The sequence below is a fragment of the Pteropus vampyrus genome, unplaced genomic scaffold (assembly GCF_000151845.1).
Source record: "Pteropus vampyrus isolate Shadow unplaced genomic scaffold, Pvam_2.0 Scaffold18, whole genome shotgun sequence".
NCBI classification, from domain to species: Eukaryota; Metazoa; Chordata; class Mammalia; order Chiroptera; family Pteropodidae; genus Pteropus; species Pteropus vampyrus.
In genome coordinates, this window is record NW_011888799.1 from 9236199 (window position 1) to 9255002 (window position 18804).

An 18804-nucleotide genomic window follows, 5' to 3' on the forward strand; every position below is an offset into this window, starting at 1 on the left:
AAGATTCATGAATCTGGCAGTGTCCCATCTAACCACTTGAAAGGAAGGTTTTTATATGAAGAAGGGTGGGGCAAGGGAGCTAGTACAAAAGAAGAGAGAGAAGAGAAGAGAGAGAAGAGAAGAGGAGAAGAGAAGAGAAGAGAAGAGAGAAGAGAAAAGGAAAGTAGAAAAAGAAGGGGTTATTTTTAGGCTGGAACATCTTTTGGGAGGAGGGAATTGCAAGAACTTTTATCATGTAGAATATGCCTTTTCTTCCAATGGGGGATAGAGAGGGCCCATGTGACAGATGACCTCCTTGGTATTGACCAGAAAATCCCAGACTGGTTGATTAAGATTATATCTCTGGAATAGGAGGAAACAGCAAGTAGATCAGATATTAAATCTAGGTTTGATATCATGGGCTTTAGTACAAGTGACTCAACTTTGGGCCTGAGGTTTCCTCTCTAACATCTCACAGCCCTCAGAAGGCATTATCTCTGCTGACATCTTGATCTCAGACTTCTTCCCTTCAGAACTGTGAAATAATACATTTCTGTTGTTAAAGCTACCCAGTTTCTGGTACTTTGTTATGGAAGCCCCAGCAAACTAATACAGAAGTCTTTTAAATGGCAACATTTGAGATAGTTAATTTTGTGTCAAATTGACTGGATTAGGGGATTAGATATCAGGTGTACTTTATTTCTGGGTGTGTTTTGAGAGTGTTTCTGGATGAGATTAGCACTTGAATCACCAGACTCAGTAAAGCAGACAGCCCTCCCCAGTGTGGGTGGCCATCATCCTGTCTGCTGAGGCCCTCCATAGAACAAAAGGAGGAGGATAACGACGAATTAACCCCTTTTATCTTGATGACATCTGTTTTCTCCTGTCTCTGGGCTGAGAAACCGGCTCCCCTGGTTGTCAGGCTTTTGAATTTGGATTAGAATCACACTCCCACGCCTCCGCCCCAGCTTCCTGGGTTTCCAGTCTACACGTGGCAGATTGTGGCCTCTGTAATTGCATGAGCTGATTCTTCGAATTTCACAAATTTCCATATCCTACTGGTTCTGTGTCTCTGGAAAACCCTAATACAGTACTGATCACAGAATGAAGACATTCTCTGATTACTTATTTCATTTCTCTGGGCATATTTACCTAGCATATCAGAAAGGCTTTAACAAATGTTCTTTTAATGGCATTATTGAACACCATGCATTTTGAAGGGCAGAATCAGGATAATAACTCAAAGCTTTTGACTTTTAGTTCAGTCATACTTCCAGTAGATCAAAAGGATAAATAACATTGTATATTTCAATGCCTGTCAGCATAGCATTAGGTTTTTATTTTGGCCAATGACTGTTTGAATTACAAGGAAATCTTTTCTTGGCCATGGAAAATTTTTATACCTTATTTTTAAAAATTAATATTTACTGAACAGATTCTAAAAATTATACCACAGAATAGAGCATTCAGAGTTTATCTCCATGGAATTAAAGCAACTAGTTAGAAACATGTAAAAGGCAATCAATAATCTTATTGTTTGGTATTTATATTATCAAAGAAGGTGGTGGGATTTATTCTTTCACAGCATGAATTATTTGGCATTATTGAGAGAGAGTCACAAATAGCTTCATTTTGGCCAAAAACATTGTTAAAGTTTTTTTTTTATTGGTATTTGGATTTCCATCCTTGATCTTATAAAGTAAGGCCAACACTTTGCTCTCCGTTTCCATCCATTGGCAGGCAGTGTTCCTTTAAAAGCCCTTGGATGAGAAACTTCATGGGTGAAGACAAATAAAAACACCAAACAGCAACAACAAAAAAGAATCAACCAAATCCCATATTTCATGCTGAACTATCATGTAATATTTAAAATGACCATTCAGTTCATCTTCTTTTATTATGGCTTTGGAGACAATACTATCTCCACTTCCGAGTTTCCTCCCCAGCATTTTTGTAGTTAAGTGAAGAGATGGCAAATTCGGAAGGTAAAGTGATTAAACTGTGGATTAGAAGCCTCTCAGGAAGGAGACTCTTAAAGTCGTTTTGATCAAGAATAACATTTACAAAGGGTTGCAATTTTCAGAGAGTATTTTTGAAAATCAAGTTAATAAAGAAATCAAAATTATGAAGCATAATAGAATATTTATATATCTGACCCCTAATCTAATCTCACTTCTAAATCCTCCTCCTTGAACATCCCCGGTGCCTGCCAAGCTGGGCTGCTCACTATCTGGTAATATCTACACTGTGCTAGGCAATGTTTCAGACATGTTACTCTGTCTGCTCAATAATTCTTTGCGGTAGCTGCTATATAAGTGAGGACACAGGAGTTGAGAGTAGTGACATAATCTGTCCACATCATACAGCTCACAGGGGCCAGAGCTTGAATTGGACTTAAGCAACGTAGCTTTACAGCCTGGCCTCGTAACCACTGTGATATCCTGCCTCTCTGCACAGGGCCCTGGTTCCTGTTGTCTCTGCTAGATACTCTCCATCTTTCCTCTTGCCTCTCCAAAACTTATTCCTCTTTCAGTGTTCCCCTCTGAAAGAGGAATAAAGCCTTCTCAGATTTATGACCCACACTGTCTAGCCCTGCTTTGAGTTCTAATTGAATGTATTAAAATATAGTTTTCTTTTTCTCTTAATTAATTCATGGATACCACTTTAAGCTTGGTCCAACTTTAAACTCTCTAACACGCAAAAGCTCTACCTATACTTCTTTGGTTTCCCCTATAGGCCTAAACATGATGCTAGTAACATGTAATGCTCCATACAAATTTCTTGACTAAACTGGAGTCACTAGTATTTTCTATATGAGGATGAAGAAAGATCCGCGCCCCACCCCCTCATCCCACAAAACACACTGAAAATAACTTCAAAGAACCTGAGCTAGAATATTTAAGAAAGGTTTTCTCTGCAACTTAGAGAAACTTGCCCTTTCTGTCTTTAGAAATGGACACAGTTTAATTTGAACCCGCATTACTGAGCTGATTGCCATGAAAAATAATAGAAGCTTCTATTTCCTGGGCATTGACCATGTACCAGATGTTTTGTATCAATCTCTTCAAAATATCATACTGACCCACTAAGTTAAGTATTTTTAGAGAGAAATAAATGGAAGTTTCGAGATGCTATTTGTCGAAATCAAACAATCAATAAATTACTAATACAGGGTTGCAAGCTGTACCTGCTATACTTGAAACGTTCAGCCCATTCTTTTATATAGTTCTCTTTGCCTTTCTTTTTGGATTTAGATAAATTCTTGGGTTTTAACCATCATTCAAACTGTTCTTTGGCAAACTACTTAACATTTCTGATCTTGGTTTTCTCATTTATAAAGATTGTTTTATAGTTGACATGATTGTTTATTTAGAAAATCTCAAAGAATCTGGAAAAAAGCTTTGGAGCTGATTAGACCATTGGATTGCAAACATACCACTGAGGACATTGAAAGAGTTTTATTTCAAAATAACTAACAGAAATCAATTGTTCTTACAAATAAGACTGACCTGGCCAGTTCAAACATCAAATTTTGCTTTGGTCTGGAAATATGTCAATTCAGTTAGATAACCCTAGTTCTTTCATGTTAGAATGACTATTAAACTGCAAATTTGATGGTTTTTCATGAATAAAAATGGGATAACCCTACAGAAATTAAGGTTAACAAGAGAGTACTATGAACAACTCTATGCTAACATTTAGGAAATGGAAAAAATTCTTCAAAGACACAATTTGTCAAAGCTCGCTCAAAAAAGAAATAGATAAATAGCTCTATGTCTATTTTTAAAAATTGAATTTGTAGTTAAAATTACCCAAGAAAGCCATGCCACCCTGAACAAGTCCGATCCCGTCTGATCTCGGAAGCTAAGCAGGGTCAAGCCATGCTTGGATGGGAGACAACCTAGGAAGTCCAGGTGCTGCTGTAGGCAATCTGTGAGGTCAACCAAGGGTTACCTCACCTAATAAACAAACAAACAAACAAACAAATAAACAAATAAAATCACCCAAGAAAGAAAACTTTAGGCCAAAGTGGCTTTACTGGCGAATTCTACCAATGGTTGAAGGAAGAAATAATACCAATTCTACATAAACTCCTCCAGAAAATAAAAGACAAGGGAATATGTCCCAACATCTTATTCCCAATTACTCAGATAACAGAAGTAGACAAAAACATTTCAAGAAAACTACAGGCTAGTATGCCTCATAAACACAGATGCAAAATTCCTTAACAAAACACTATCAAATTGAATCCAGCAATATACAAAATATATAAAAGATAAATACATCATAATGAAGTAGTTTTTCCTTCCAAGAATTCTAGGCTGTTTCAACATTCAAAAATCATTTAAAGTAATTCACCATTATCGACAGACTAGGGAAGGAAAGCCATATGGTTATCTCAATAGATGCAGAAAAAGCATTTGACAAAATTCAATAAAACAAGATGAAAACACTTAGAAAACTAGGAAAACCAACTTGATAAAGGCCATCTATTAAAAGAACTATAGTTAACATCATAATTAATGGTGAAAGTCTACATATTTCCTCCTTTAGATTGGGAACAAGACAAGGATGTCTTATCATTCTTATTACACATTATGCTGGAGGTTCTGACATGAAATAAGACAAGAAAAAAAACGGAATGTAGATTGGAAATGAAAAAATAAAACTATCCCTATTCAGATGACATGATTGTCTACTTATAAAATTTCAAATAATCTGCAAAGAAAGTTATTAGAGCTAGTGAGTATAGAAAGATTAAAGGATGAAAAGCCAATTTTAAAAAAATCAGTCTTATTTCTATATACTATCAATGAACTTTTGGCAACTGAAAAATGTGAAAAAGTACCATTTATAATAGGACCAAAACCATATGAAATAAATCTAACAAAATATGAACAATATCTGTATACCGAAAACTATTAAACTAATGAAAAAAATCAAATATCTAAACAAACTGAGAGATATAAATGCTCATTGATTGGAAGACTTAATATTGTTAAAATGGCAATTCTTCCCTAATGGTTCTGTAAATTCAGTGAAATTCCAGTCAAAATCCCATCAGGAATTTTTTCATGGCAATTGACCAACTATTTCTAAAATTTATGAAGAAAGACAAAGGAAGTATATATAATAGTCCAAAAATTTTAGAAAAATAACTATGTTGGAGGACTAGTATTATCTGATTTCATTGGGGAAGGATTGCCTACAAAAAGGCACAGGTAATTTTTTAGGGTAATATAGTTTTTCTATACCTTGATAGTTGTAGTGATTGAATGATTGTATGATACACTAAAGAGTATAAATTTTATCATATGTAAATTATACCTTAAATACTTTTTTATAGGAAGAAAGAATTAAATATTACTTAATTCATATACTGAGACAAAGTCTTTCAAAGTATCAGGTTCAGGAGAGTTGAGGATAGAAATGTTAGCAGTGAGTGGCCTTTGAGATCTGAATATTATTGATTTTATAAAAATGTTAAGCTACGTAAGATTTTGAGAAATCTTTAGAACTAATTGGCAAGGAACCAATGGACATCAGATGGAGTTTTTTTTTTTTAAACAAAATTATTGAGGTACAATTTACACGCCATAAAATGCTCTTATTAAGTGTATAATTCAATGATTTTTAGTAAACTTACAGAGTTGTACAACTATCACCACGATCCAATTTTAGCACATTTTTGTCATACCAAAGAGATCCTTCCTGGTCATTAGACCCAGAATAATGTTTGACCATATATATGGGCACCCTATGGCTTAGTCAAGTACACACATAAAATTAATCATCCCCAGATTAATAGGAAAGGTAATAACCGGGGGTCAGAGGGAGATATCTCCAAGGAGAGGGCATTTAAACAGTGCCCTAAATGAAGGAAAAGCTAGAAGCTGTAGAGGAAGATCATGTCAAGCAAAGGGAACAGCAAGTGCAAAACCCTGTACCTGAGACAAGTTCAGAATATTGGTGCTACTGTAAGAGCCACTGTGACGAGAACAGGAAGCAGGTATGTGTGGTGGAAGACTGCCTCAGGAAAGGAGCTGAGGTTGGAGGGATAGACAGCAGCAAGCTCATGCAGACCTTGTGGACCAAGGCAAGAACTGGACATTTCATTTTTAAGGGTCATGAAAAACTACCAGAGACTTTTAACCACATCTCTCTGGCTACTGTGTTGAGAATAGGCTGTAGAGGGGCAAGGGTAGAAGTGGGGACATGAGTAACTGAGATTATTGCCTTAACTAGACTAGAGATGATGGTGGTTTGGCCTGCAATGGCTGCAGTGAAGGCAGTGAGAAGCACCCAGATTACGGACATACTTTGGAAGAAGAACAGAAGACCCAATTGTAAGGTGAATGGACAAGTTAATAGAAAATAGACAATTGCTCAGGATGTGCCCCATCAACCCTTTTCACAGAGTTTGATCATACTTGATGATAATTCAGCTTTCACAGAGGAAATCCTTTTGCTGGGGTGGCCTCTGTCAGCTGATTATTTTTCTGAATGGCTATGGTTGTACCTATTCTTCTGGAAAGTTGCTCATGCTTTATTCATCACTATATGCATCTGTCTGTTTGCCAGGGAAGCTATTTCTGTACATGCTGCCTTCACTAGCTCAGCTTTACTTTGTGAGCAATTTTTGGCTAGGTAAATATCATAGATATGTTTATTTTGTCTTATTTTTCCAAAGAACTAAAATGTTATTGGGGCATAATTTACATAAGTCAAATGCACAAAGTTTAAGTAAAAAGTCAAATGTATACCAATGAAGTCTACACCCTACATAGGATTAGAACATTCCCATAGTCCGGGCAAGTTTCCCCACGCCCCTTTCCAGGCAATCTCTACCATCCCTGTTCCCCCTAACCTCTGTTCTGATATCTGTCACCGTCATTTAGTTGGGCCTCTTCTTGAACTTTATATAAAGAAATCATTAGTGTGCATTCTTTATTCTCTGGCCTCTTTCATTCAGCATAATGTGTTTGAGATTCAACTATATTATTGACTGTGTTGGTATTTTGTTTCCTGGATGAATTTAGCACAATTTGTTTATTAATTCACCACTTGATGGACATTTAGGTTGCTTCCAATTTGAGGCCATTATGATTAAAGCTGCAATGAAGCATTATTTACAATAGCCAAGATGTGGAAACAATCTAAATGTCCATGAACAGATAAGTGGATGAAGAAAATATGGTAATGCTGACAATGGAATACTATTCAATCTTAAAAAGGAAGGAAATCGTGCCATATAAAACAACATGAATGAACTTCGAGGATATTATGTTAAGTGAAATAAGCCAATCACAGAAAGACAAATATTGCATGATTCTACTTTTACGAGATATTTGAAATAGCCAAACTCATCGAAGCAACAAACGGAATGGAGGTTGCCAGGGGATTGGGGCAGAGGGAAATGGGGAGTTGCTATTCAATGAGAATAAAGTTTCAATTACACAAGATGAATAAATTCTAGAGATCTGTTGTACATCACACCTATAGTTAACAATACTGTATGATACACTTAAAATCGTTAAAAGTGTAGATCTAATGTTAAATGTTCTTATTATAATAAAAAACTTCAATGAATATTGAGTGCCTGACTTTTTATTTACACATATTTTTATTTCTCTTTGGTAAATAGTTAGGAGTGAAACTACTTGGTCACAGGGTATGTGTATGTTACGCTTTATCAGAGTTTTGTTTTATATTTAGTTTTCATGCATGGGAAGCCATAAAAGCCATTGGCTAGGCATGTCCATTTAAGGACTTTCAACTTGAAGCCTCAGAAGGAAAGTAACATGTGATGATAATGATGAAGATAAAGGTGATGAAGAAGAGAATCATGATATGGTTATGTTTTCGCAGTATTTACCATAAACAGCTTTATATGTATTAATTTATTAAAACCTTACATAATATACAGAGGTAGGCATTATTATCCTTATTTCACAGTTGAAGAAACTGAGACTCAAGAGAAGTTAATTCCATTCTCCAGGTCACTCTAACCCATATTGAAAAAGCCCATGCTTTTTCTACTAATTCCACAACCTCGTATAAGAACTTCTTCTCACGGACATCATTTCTCACATCTTCTCGTGGTGCTCTGAGTAGCCTTCTGGGTGTCTGTTTTGCCTTTCGTAAGACGTTTGGAGTCCTCTTGGTGTCCAGTTTGTTTGACAGGTGCTCTCTGGTGTCTGAAGTGCTAACCTAATGTTTGCCTGCCTACAGAGTCCCTTTGACTATCAATTTGTTCGTCCTTCCCCATAGACGCCACTAAATCTCCAAACCCTTTTCTCTTCTCTTCTCTTATCCCTATCAACTTTGTCTCACCCTCTTTATCACCACCATCTCTATCACCAAACCCCCTTATAATTTACCCAAAGCCCATAAACGGACATCCTTGAATCAACTTTCTTTCAGTGGTTAGAAAAATCTTCCCTCAATATGACTTATTGCTTTCCAAAGTATTTCATTGTTTTTGTGAAGAATTGTGCTCAGAATCATTTTTATAATAAAAATGTTTAACTCAGTGACCTTATTTTGATAAAGCCACCATATAGCATAAAAGGTATGATGCCGTTGAGTTCAGGCTTGCTATTTAGGTGGGTATCTTTTCACTATTTGATGGAAATTTTAAGTAAATAGATTTCAAAGAGAAAAAGAGGATCTTTTTATGATTTCATTTTACCTTTTTTTCTACAAATATCTAATTATAATTAACATATATCTTGAGTCCTGATTTTCCAGCAATAAATTTCTGTCTAATAACAATAAACTACATTTAGATAGTGTTTCAAATCATTTTCATAGATTTTAAGTTAATCTCCATAAAGCCTCCTGATGTCAACAAGCAGAAGTAATTGGGAAGTACGACCATTAAGTAGGAATTTCGTAAGTTAAGGAATTGAGGATTCTCTGTAGTGTTGAATAGAACCTCAAGTTTAGCTCCATACAAATTCATATATCTCATCACTCCAATATCACAGGTAAAACTATAAATTCATCATTTGTGGAGACACTCTTTTTTAAAAATTTGAAATCAATATGTCCCAACAATTATCTTTTGAAATATCTAAATAAGTTACAGGTGCATTTTAAAGGACTTGTAATCCTATCCTGGCTGGAATTGCCCTGAAATTTAAGAGAATGACTTCTGTGACATCAAGGCTAAAATGTTCAATTTGTTAGAAAGTGGGCGCCCTCTTGTGGACCACATAATACCAAAGAACGACAGATTTCAGTCAGGAAGTACTAAAGTCTAAACACAGTAGCCATCACCACTGTACAAACTGAATCCCTAGCTTTGAATTATAAAAGTAAATAAAATCTTAGAAGCAGAGGGTAAGTTTATTCATTAAAGACATTATAGAACCTTAGAATTTGAGGTGTTATATCATCAAGGTGTGACATAATTTTACAGATAACAAAACCAAAGCTCAACGACTTAAATGACTTGTCCTCAAACTATAAAACATCATAAATCTGAGGTACTGCTAAGAATTTAAGACTTTTAATGAAAATAGTATTAACATGCTGAGTGTCCCTAAAAGACCACATAGAGATATGTGTCAAGAGAAATATATACACGTAGTACGGCTAATATACGATCTTTTAGTAACTCCATACTGTACTGCATTCTTTAAACACTCTTGAAGTTTCTCATTCTACACAGAGTGAATTGGTGGAGAAGATACTTCGGAGGCTGATGCAGCCGTAGAAGGGAGTGAAGATGCTGACCTGAGATGGGATGGGGGCTACTGGGAAGCACATGATTCTGAGAGGTGGTTATGATAGTGAATGCACAGAACTTATTGAGATTAATTGCTATGAGAAAGGAGAGACAAGAATGTTTTCTAAGTTTCTGGTTTGAGGCAATTGGGTGGATGGTAACTGAGAAAAGGAATATGAGAGCAAGAACAGGCTTCGATAAATAAATGATGGCCAAAAAAGTTAATAGCTATGTTGTCTACGTGTTTTTTAGGATTGGGACACATAGTCTTAAATCTTGTGTGTGTGTGTGTGTGTGTGTGTGTGTGTGTGTGTCTTTATAGATATTTAATTGATAGCTAGGGGATTAGAGAAAGTACCTGGCTTACAAGTGTTGATGAGACTCAAAAGAAAGATTCAAGGGCATAATGGAGGTTTCGTTCTCCCTTAAAGAGGTAATTATTGCATTCTTAGTGTCTTTAAAGGAGTTCAAACTGCCTTCACATTTCTGAGATGTGTTTTCAAGGGTGGGAGAATTGAAGATCTTTTGCATTTCTTAAGAAAAAAATAAAACAACTCAGTATATTTTGACTCAGCAATTCTACTTATTGGAATTTGTTCTAAGGCAATGACCTGAGGTATATATAATTGCAAATGCAAGATATTTACTGTAGCATTGCTTATGCTAAGCAAAATCAACTGAAAATAACCTCTACATCCACGACATAGGGTTGGTTAGTTAATTTGGTATATTCATTGAATGGAATTTTATGTAGTCACCAAAAAGCATTGAGGAATATCTATAAACATGGAAAACATTTGCAAGCCAGGCTGTAAGCCTGATGTAACTAACGTTTTTTATGAAGAAAAATAAACATGAGGAGAAAAATCTAAGACATATACTATGATGCTAGCTGTGGTTATTTCAGGTAGTGGAATTAAAGTTAGCATTTCCTACTATGTTTGCCACTTTTTTGCATTGAGTAACTATTGATTGCGAATATAGAAACACTTAATAAACATTTATTTTTGAAAAAGATGAGGCATCCAAGGACCCACAGTGTTTTTGCTGGGTCTCTGTATTGGTGAAAGCCTGTTGTGGGAGGATTCAGCACTGATGAGCATTCTTGAGAAGAATAATTTAGAAAAAATAAATGACATTTCAACTCAATGACCCCTTAAAAGCTCCAGTGGTCAAAATTTCAGTGGGTAAAAATTTATATTACTATATGCATATATTACATATATATGCATATGTTAAAAAATGAAAGAAAATAGACTATGTATCAAGAGTGAGATTCATAATGATTTTTCTTTTCTTTTATATATGTTTTTAAATTCTAAAATTATTTCGTAACGAACATGTTTTAATGTTATAAACATTTTTTTTTCTGGCCCAGTAAATGAAAAGGCCAAACTGTCAGGAAAAGTTAAGTTTTAAGGCCTTGAGGACAAGTAATGTGCACTATTCTTGGTTTCTCTCTCAGCACTCAGCATGGGCTCCAGTGTATAATGGTGACTGGATCAAATACTGGCTGGCTGGTTAATATGTCAAGATAGATTATCTGTGCTACTCGTGTTTCTTCTTAGCATGACTAGTCTCAAAATTGGTAACATATTGAACTATAAAATAAATAAAATAAAATAAAAATCAGTGGCATATGAACCACTTTCAGAATTGAAAAGAGAACATTTCTGCTTCTTCAGGAAAATAGCCAGCACTGAAGAGATAAATCCCTGGATGAGAATCAAGGAGCTTTTCTAAATTCACAGCCAACCATCAATTGTCTTTTTTGTTCTGTGACCAGGCTCCATGGATCCACCCTCAGCATTTGTCTCTCATCCAGCCCATCAGGGGACTTGGACTTGTTAATTATGTAGGGATGTGTGGTCATTGGCAAAAGAGCTTCAGAAGATGATGTTTCCAACTGCTCAGCCACTTGATGGTCCAAATTCAGAGCAGATGGTGACGTCTTCTCTAAACCATTCTGACCCAGCCTCCAAGGCTGCCCTTCTTACAGATCAAAAACCAAAATGTTATAAAACTTATCAAATTAAATTCACTCTAGACCTCTAAGAATTGAGATAAAATGGGCTTCAGTGAGAGAATAACAAATAAGTTACGTATTTACAAAGCGTTTAAACATAGTAAAGCCTTTCTCTTGCACATTTGAAATTCTCTTGACCTAGAAATAAAAGTGGGAGAAGAGTTCTCATTAACTCTATACTAGAAAAGAAGAAAATAAAATATACATTAAGTTTTTGACTAATGTCATCTGGTATGTCAGTGGAAGAGGTGAGATATGGACCTCAGGGTTCCTAATTTTTTAGAGTCAGCTTTATTGAAGTGCAACTTCCACACAATAAAAATTAGTCAATCTTAAGTGTACAATTTCTTGAGTTTTGACAAATTTACAGAGTTGCATAACCACCAATACAATCAAGATATAGAGTATTTCCATTACATCCAAATTTCCTCTTGTTCTTTGTAGTCAGCCTACTTCCATCCTAACACTGAGCCCTGGCAACTGCTGGGATGGAGTCTATTACTATAGTTTTGCCTTTTCTAGTATTTTATATGAGTGGAATCATATAGCATGAGGTCTTGTATCTGGCTTTTGAGATTTGTTCATGTTGTTGTGTGCATCAGCAGTTCAATTTCTTTTATTGCTCAGTAGAATTCCATGGTAACAGTATTCTATTGTGTATTTTATTCTATTCTAACAGGAGTCTATTGTGGTCTATGAATACATCACATTTATCCATCTATTTACCCGTTGATTCATTTTTACTTCAGGATCTACTAAAATGCTGGTGTGACTTGCCTCTCCATGATGTTTACCTCTGTCTAAACTCTATGAGGGCAAGGGCAGAATCTGTCTGATTCATGGCTGTTTCCCAGTGCTTAATGAAATGTCTGGCACAGAAGATGCACTTAATAAAAATTTTATGGATGAATTCATAGATGAGCAAATGAATCATCAACACACTATATTGTTTTAGCTAATAACTGAGAAAGAAGACTGCCCTGGAAAGAGAACCACATAATTAAGCTAGTTTCTCTACTTTGATATTTTTCAGCTTCTGGGTATTATATATAAAATCTCTGAGCTTAGTCTTTTATAAAATGAGAGCCATGATTTTTACCTTATGAGAATTAAATGAAATAGCTTATGTAAAGCATCTTATACAGTGCCTGCGAAATAATAAGTGCCTAATAAGTCATCTGGTTGTTATCATAATAATTGCTATTATTTGAATAAGAAGAAATACCATTCAAGGTAGGGAACTTTGTAGGGGATTATCAAACTGCTCATCCCAGAAATTCAGCTGAAAAACCAAGGTGTGGCTGGTTTTCTTCCCTTCCTATTATGTAGAGTCACTTAGCCCTTCTATTCACATGTCATTAGTGACTGACATTCTTGCTTGCATGTTTATGCAAAACTCATTAGTGTACGATATGTGGCACTGCATTGAAAAGTGGCTGCCACTGCATTCTTCCCATTCCCACCATTAGTAGTTAGAAAATGAACTTATGTTTAAAAATGTGATTTATCATGTGATTGTAAACAGACCTGCTACTAATTCAGAGTGAATTCGTAGCTGGTCTATTTGACCAATTACTCTTAGACTTTCCAATAGTGCCCCCCACACAACCTGTCCTATTACCTTCCCCTTGTGCTCAGAGTTCTGTCGAAGTGTCACATAATGCAACTAATTGGCCCAGAACAAAGCTGCTGGCCACTTGCGTAAAAGAATCAGCTGTACCAAAAACAATTTAGTGGTTTTTCAAAAGGCAATGGGATTACAATTCTCATTTGTTTTCTAAGAGGGCTGAGCCTCTTGTTCTCTGGATCAAGTTACACATGTGACTTACCATCATCTTGCTGCCATTAAATGATTTTAAAACTGAATGACTTCTCCCAGAACAAAGAAAAATTCCCAAACCATGCAACACCCATTCTTTGTCCAACACCACTTCTTTCTGAAGAATTTCATCTGTCCATGCTCGCCTCACCCCCAGACTGTAGCTTTGGCTTTATTCTCTTTGACTAATGCTGTCTCTCTCCTTAAAACACTTTAGGATCCAAGAATCCTCATACGACCAGGAGGATCTTTATATCTAACAAGTAGGTGTCCCTTTTGCAATTTAAGCCTGTTTCCTTTTACCATAACTTCAGGGACAATAGTGTTGAAATAAATTTCTAGGCCTCAGATAGAGCCACTTTTGCGCAGGGTGCTGCATCAGCAAATTGAACTTTTATGATCCCGCAAATGTTCTGCTTGACCAGAAAGTAAATATGTTCAGTATGTAAATACCCAAATGCCAAGCCAACTCTAGGCTCTCTACAGTACTTATTTCCTTGTTCCTTAATCTTTCTAAATAAGATTAAATATGCAACCCCAGCCAGTCATGCCCTGTTCTGTGTCGTTGCTTCAAACTCTATAAAACTCACTCTTACCCAAAGTCCCTTGAGAAGAGTTCTCCACCACTGTGAGGCATAGTACTCCCCAACCCATGGATTGTTTTCCCTTGAATAAAGAACATCACGCTCATTACTCAGTTGTTTTAGTTTTGTCATTTGGTTGTAGAAAACAACTAGATCTCTTCTTCTTTAGAATCACCCTTCCTTTTGGAGAAAAGCCCACGCCAGTTGTGTCTCTCATTTATTCAACAATCTCCATGTGTTTGTTTCCAGATGCCATGGCCCGACTGGGCTTCTTGGGCAGTGATGACCCTTGTAATTAACAGAGGTTAGAGACTTTTCCTAAAATCAAGAGGTGATCTTACAGCTCTTGGCTGAGTCAGCTTCAAATTCAAGTACTCTATGAAGGTTCAATAAACAGGAAGAGAATTGGCAAAAAATGAAGTAAGCCTCTTGCCTGATTTTTCCCCACATCGTGAAAGATGGTGACACTGGGGTATATACAGAAAATGAACTTGGACCTTGCCCAGCAGAGTGCATAATCTACCTTTTATCTCCAAAGCCATAAATCTTTCAAACCTAGGATTTAAGGCTCCAGTCTCATTCACTTGATATCCTGTGACATGGAGTGCCTAGGATTGTAGATATAACTGGTAACTAATTAACACCTGCTATCAAGGTCATGAAAGACAATCATCAGGGGCAAGTCGTGTCTGTTGAAGACCTATGCTCCCAGCTGCAGGAGTCCTGCTAAACAAGGAGAGTGCTGAGTGAGCCCTGCGTCCTTACTGTCTGACTTTTGCCAGGAGGTAGTGTGTGTAAATAGAAAGACCTGTAGTTTATTGAACACTTCCTATGTTTCTGGTACTTGTGGTTGATGTAGGTTATCTCATCGAATCCTTACATTAGCCCCATGAAGTAGGCAACACTATTCATTTTACACATGGAAAGCTAATGCTCAAAATGCCACAGCTAGTGAATAGTGGAGGTGGGATTTAAATATCTGCCATCTGACTCCAAAGCCATCATTATAGTATATTGTTCAGATAAGTTTTAGGAGAAAGGGAAATATAAAAGCACATCTGGAGGCAGAGGAAGGTGGAGAGAATTAAACAGCTCTACTACTGCCTATTTGAAATACTAATACCTGAGATTTAGTAGGGAACAGGACCAAAGCAAGCGTGGGGGAGGAAGAAACATTCCTCTACCCTCCTAGGTTCTGTCTGTCAGCTGGTCTAATAATTAAATCGACATGAGACAGATTAACAAGAGAAAATAACCAAATTTAATTACATATGTACACATGGGATTCTCATGTACATCAGTGAGTCAGAGATCCTACATGCATGAGAGGTTCCAAGACAGAAAGGGAAAATGAAGTATATATATCCTGACCTAAGGATGAAGAAAACACCTTAGGGCTTCAGAGAGTCATTGCAGGACAGTAAGAAGAGCAGAGGTTCAGTAATTCGTAGTTTGCCCTGCCATATAGATAGCTCAAAAAAGGTTATCTTTGATCGCCTATTATGGGCAAGGCCCCTAATTCAAATTCTTTAAGGAAGAGGTAAAAGTTTCTCATGAGCCTGCAAGGTCCTGCTTGCCTTCAGCTCACAATAATTCATATGCCAAGGTGGTACGTTGGGGGAGGCCTGTTCTGAAACCACACATAAGAATATTGGTCTTTTCTTTAGAAAACAACGTAACAGAGTACTAAACCCCTACTTCCTGGCCTCCAGAATAACAAATATTGATTTTTGTTATAATTGTTTCAGAATTTGAGAAAAATTAAACAATACATTTAAGAAATAAGACTCTCCTGTCTCTTCCTCCCTGATACTTAGAGCCAATTATTATTACGTTGATGTTTATCAAGTCTCTCCCCACTCATTTTTTAATCATAAAGATTATAGTTACTGACTTAAGCCATTTTAGCTGTTGAGCAAGTTCATATTATTTTGAAAAACCCTTCTGGTTTTCAGTGGTTAGAGAGGCTGGGAGATGACTTTCTACACCCTCTTTTACAACCTCACCGACAGAGACTGCAGGAAAACAGAATTCAATCATAGACTTCCTGTGCCTGTCAGAAACTGCACCGTCATGCGCCCCCCCCCCCCCCCGCCCCCCGCCCCCGCCGCCTCTCCGCCCAGCTGTCAAGCCTGTTTTACGGGTCTGGAATCCCTACTCTCTGCCTCCAGAAAGACTTTTCTGACCAGAAATGCTCCTCTGACAGCAGGCCTGGCTCACCTGCCCCAGCGGTAGGTTTGAGGTGAAGATGTGCAGGCTCTACATATTGAGGGTTACTCTAATACCAAAGATTCTTATGCTTCATGCATGCAAAAATAGGAGGGTGTATAAACATATGCGGTACTGTACTGGGGCAGTAGAGCCCATGGTGCACATCTCTTCCCAACCCTGCATTTAGTGACATAGTGTTGGTGGCTTGAAATTGATCATGGTAGGAGTATTTACACCCCAGAAATCAGCAAACGCTACAAATAAAGGCTGTTGTTGTTGTTGTTTTTTCAGAGAGTGGGTTGTTAAACACTCATCTGCACATGACTGAATATACCCCGTAATTTTTTTTCTTCTAGTATAAATTCATTTTCCAGTTCTTTACTATTACCAAAAAATACCACGATAAATATATGGTAACTTGTGTACATATGCGTGAATTTCTTTAGGGTATATATCTAGAAGTGGAATTTCTAGCTTATATAATGTCTGCACATTTCAATTTATTAGATAGCATTAAATTGCTTCCTATCAGCAGTGTGTAAAATTTCTTGTTTCCTCATGTTTTTGTTAACACTTGGTATTGTCAGGCTTCTTCATTTATGGCAATCTGAGCTTGAGGTTGTTATTTTAATTGATATTTTTCTGATTACTTATGAAGTTGAAACTTTTTCAATATGTTTATTGGCCATTTGGGTTTTGTTTTATTGTATTTCATATGTATATTTTTTTGCCCATTTTTCTCTTAGATCATCTCTCTCGCTTTTTTCTTACTGATTTGTAGGAATTCCTTTATATACCTGGATAACTTACTCACGTTTAATTATATGCAGTATCAATATCCTCTTTCATCTGTGGCTTGTCTTCTAACTATGCTGTGTTTTTTTGTCATAAAAAAGTTTAAATTTTGATAGTCAAACTTATGATTTCTATGGGGATTTTGTTTGTTTGTTTGTTTAAACAATCTTTTCTGACTTCAAGGTTAAAGGCATTTTTTTTCATATTTTCTTTTTCAAAGTTTAGATTTCAATATTTATGTCCTTAACTACCCATAATTTGTTTTTGTGAATGGTATGAGAATTTAATTTTTCCCTCATAGGGAAATGCTATTGTTCTAACATCATTATTGAAAAGACCAAATTTTCCCTTTTGACTTTTTGGTTTATCTCATACATGAAATCCCCATATATGCTTGCATCTGTTTTGATATTCTCTATTCCATTCTATCGATCACTTGTTTTTTCTTTTTTGACAATATCACACTCTCTACCATAACTTAATAAAAATTCTTGATATACTGTTAGGACAGTTCTTTTCTCCTTGTTCTTCCTCTTCTGATTTTACTTATCTATTTTTGTAGGTTATTCTTTTGTGTGAATTTCAGAAAGTTTGTCAGTTTGTTAAATTCCACAAAGACCCTGTTAAGATTTTTATTGGCATAACATTAAATTTATAGCCTAATATCAAAATAATGACCATCTTTATTATATTGACTCTCTCATCTATGAATGTTTATAGATATAAATATATCTGTAAATGTGTGAATAGAGAGCTAGATCAAAATTTTTTATGTCCTTTGATAATTGCTTTATAAGATTTCCTTAAAAATTTAATTCATTTTTTATTAGATTTAAGTACTTTAAAATCATTTTGTAAATTATTTTTATTTCTACTGTGAAACTGATCTTTTACCTCTTATATGAATATTTATTGCTGAAATATAGGAATGTTATTGATTTTTATATGCTTATCTCATTAACTTTTTCTAACATTTTCCTGGTCTCTGAATCTTGAGCTTTTATGTTAAACTTAGTATTTGTCCTCAAAAGGGTCAATGACATTTTCATTGACTACTTTTTTTTTTTTAGCTCTATAGTACATATGGAAGGGTCAAAGTTTCTAATATGACAACCAGGGCAAGGTCCAAGAGGTATTTATCACAAGCTGTCTTTGCTAAAATCTGTTCACTTGCAACAATGGCTGGGACTAGGTCCATTTGCATTCTCTCATTCATCCTGTTTTTTGTTCACATAGCAGCTGTATCGGTAAGTAGAGTTCTGCTCTTCTGGGGATTTAGAAATATTAATTCTAGTATATATTATCCATTTTCTGTATTTTTTTTTCAGATTAAGCATCTTTCTAAAGGAAATGGTAAGGATCAATTGATATGCATAGAGAGTGCTTCTGAGCTTTCTCTCTTTTGTTCAGCAAGACTAGTAACGATTTTCCCCCAACTTTTTAACAGTACATGATGCACATTTCGATGAACAGAAGGACATTTCAGAAATCAATTTAGGTGGGTTCAATTTCTGCATTATGAATGCCTTCAAATAATTTTAAATCCTGTAATAGAATTACTGAAAAGCTATTACCTTCATAATATAGTATTATGGGAGGGGGAGTATTTATTTGTGCTTCATTAGAATTTGCATTCTCTGACAAATGGAAATGTGGA

At 35.9% G+C, this 18804-nt stretch overlaps 1 protein-coding gene across 1 annotated transcript in view; it reads left to right on the forward strand.

Annotated features, from left to right (window-relative positions):
* The first annotated feature begins 18301 nt into the window (after nt 1–18301).
* MEP1A (meprin A subunit alpha) overlaps nt 18302–18804 on the forward strand; it is a 31295-nt gene continuing 30792 nt past the window's right edge. The window contains exons 1-3 of the mRNA XM_011354789.1: nt 18302–18394; nt 18476–18500; nt 18595–18645. Of these exons, the coding sequence (XP_011353091.1) occupies nt 18326–18394; nt 18476–18500; nt 18595–18645 (145 nt within the window). The 5' untranslated portion in view covers nt 18302–18325. The remainder of the gene's footprint in view (nt 18395–18475; nt 18501–18594; nt 18646–18804) is intronic.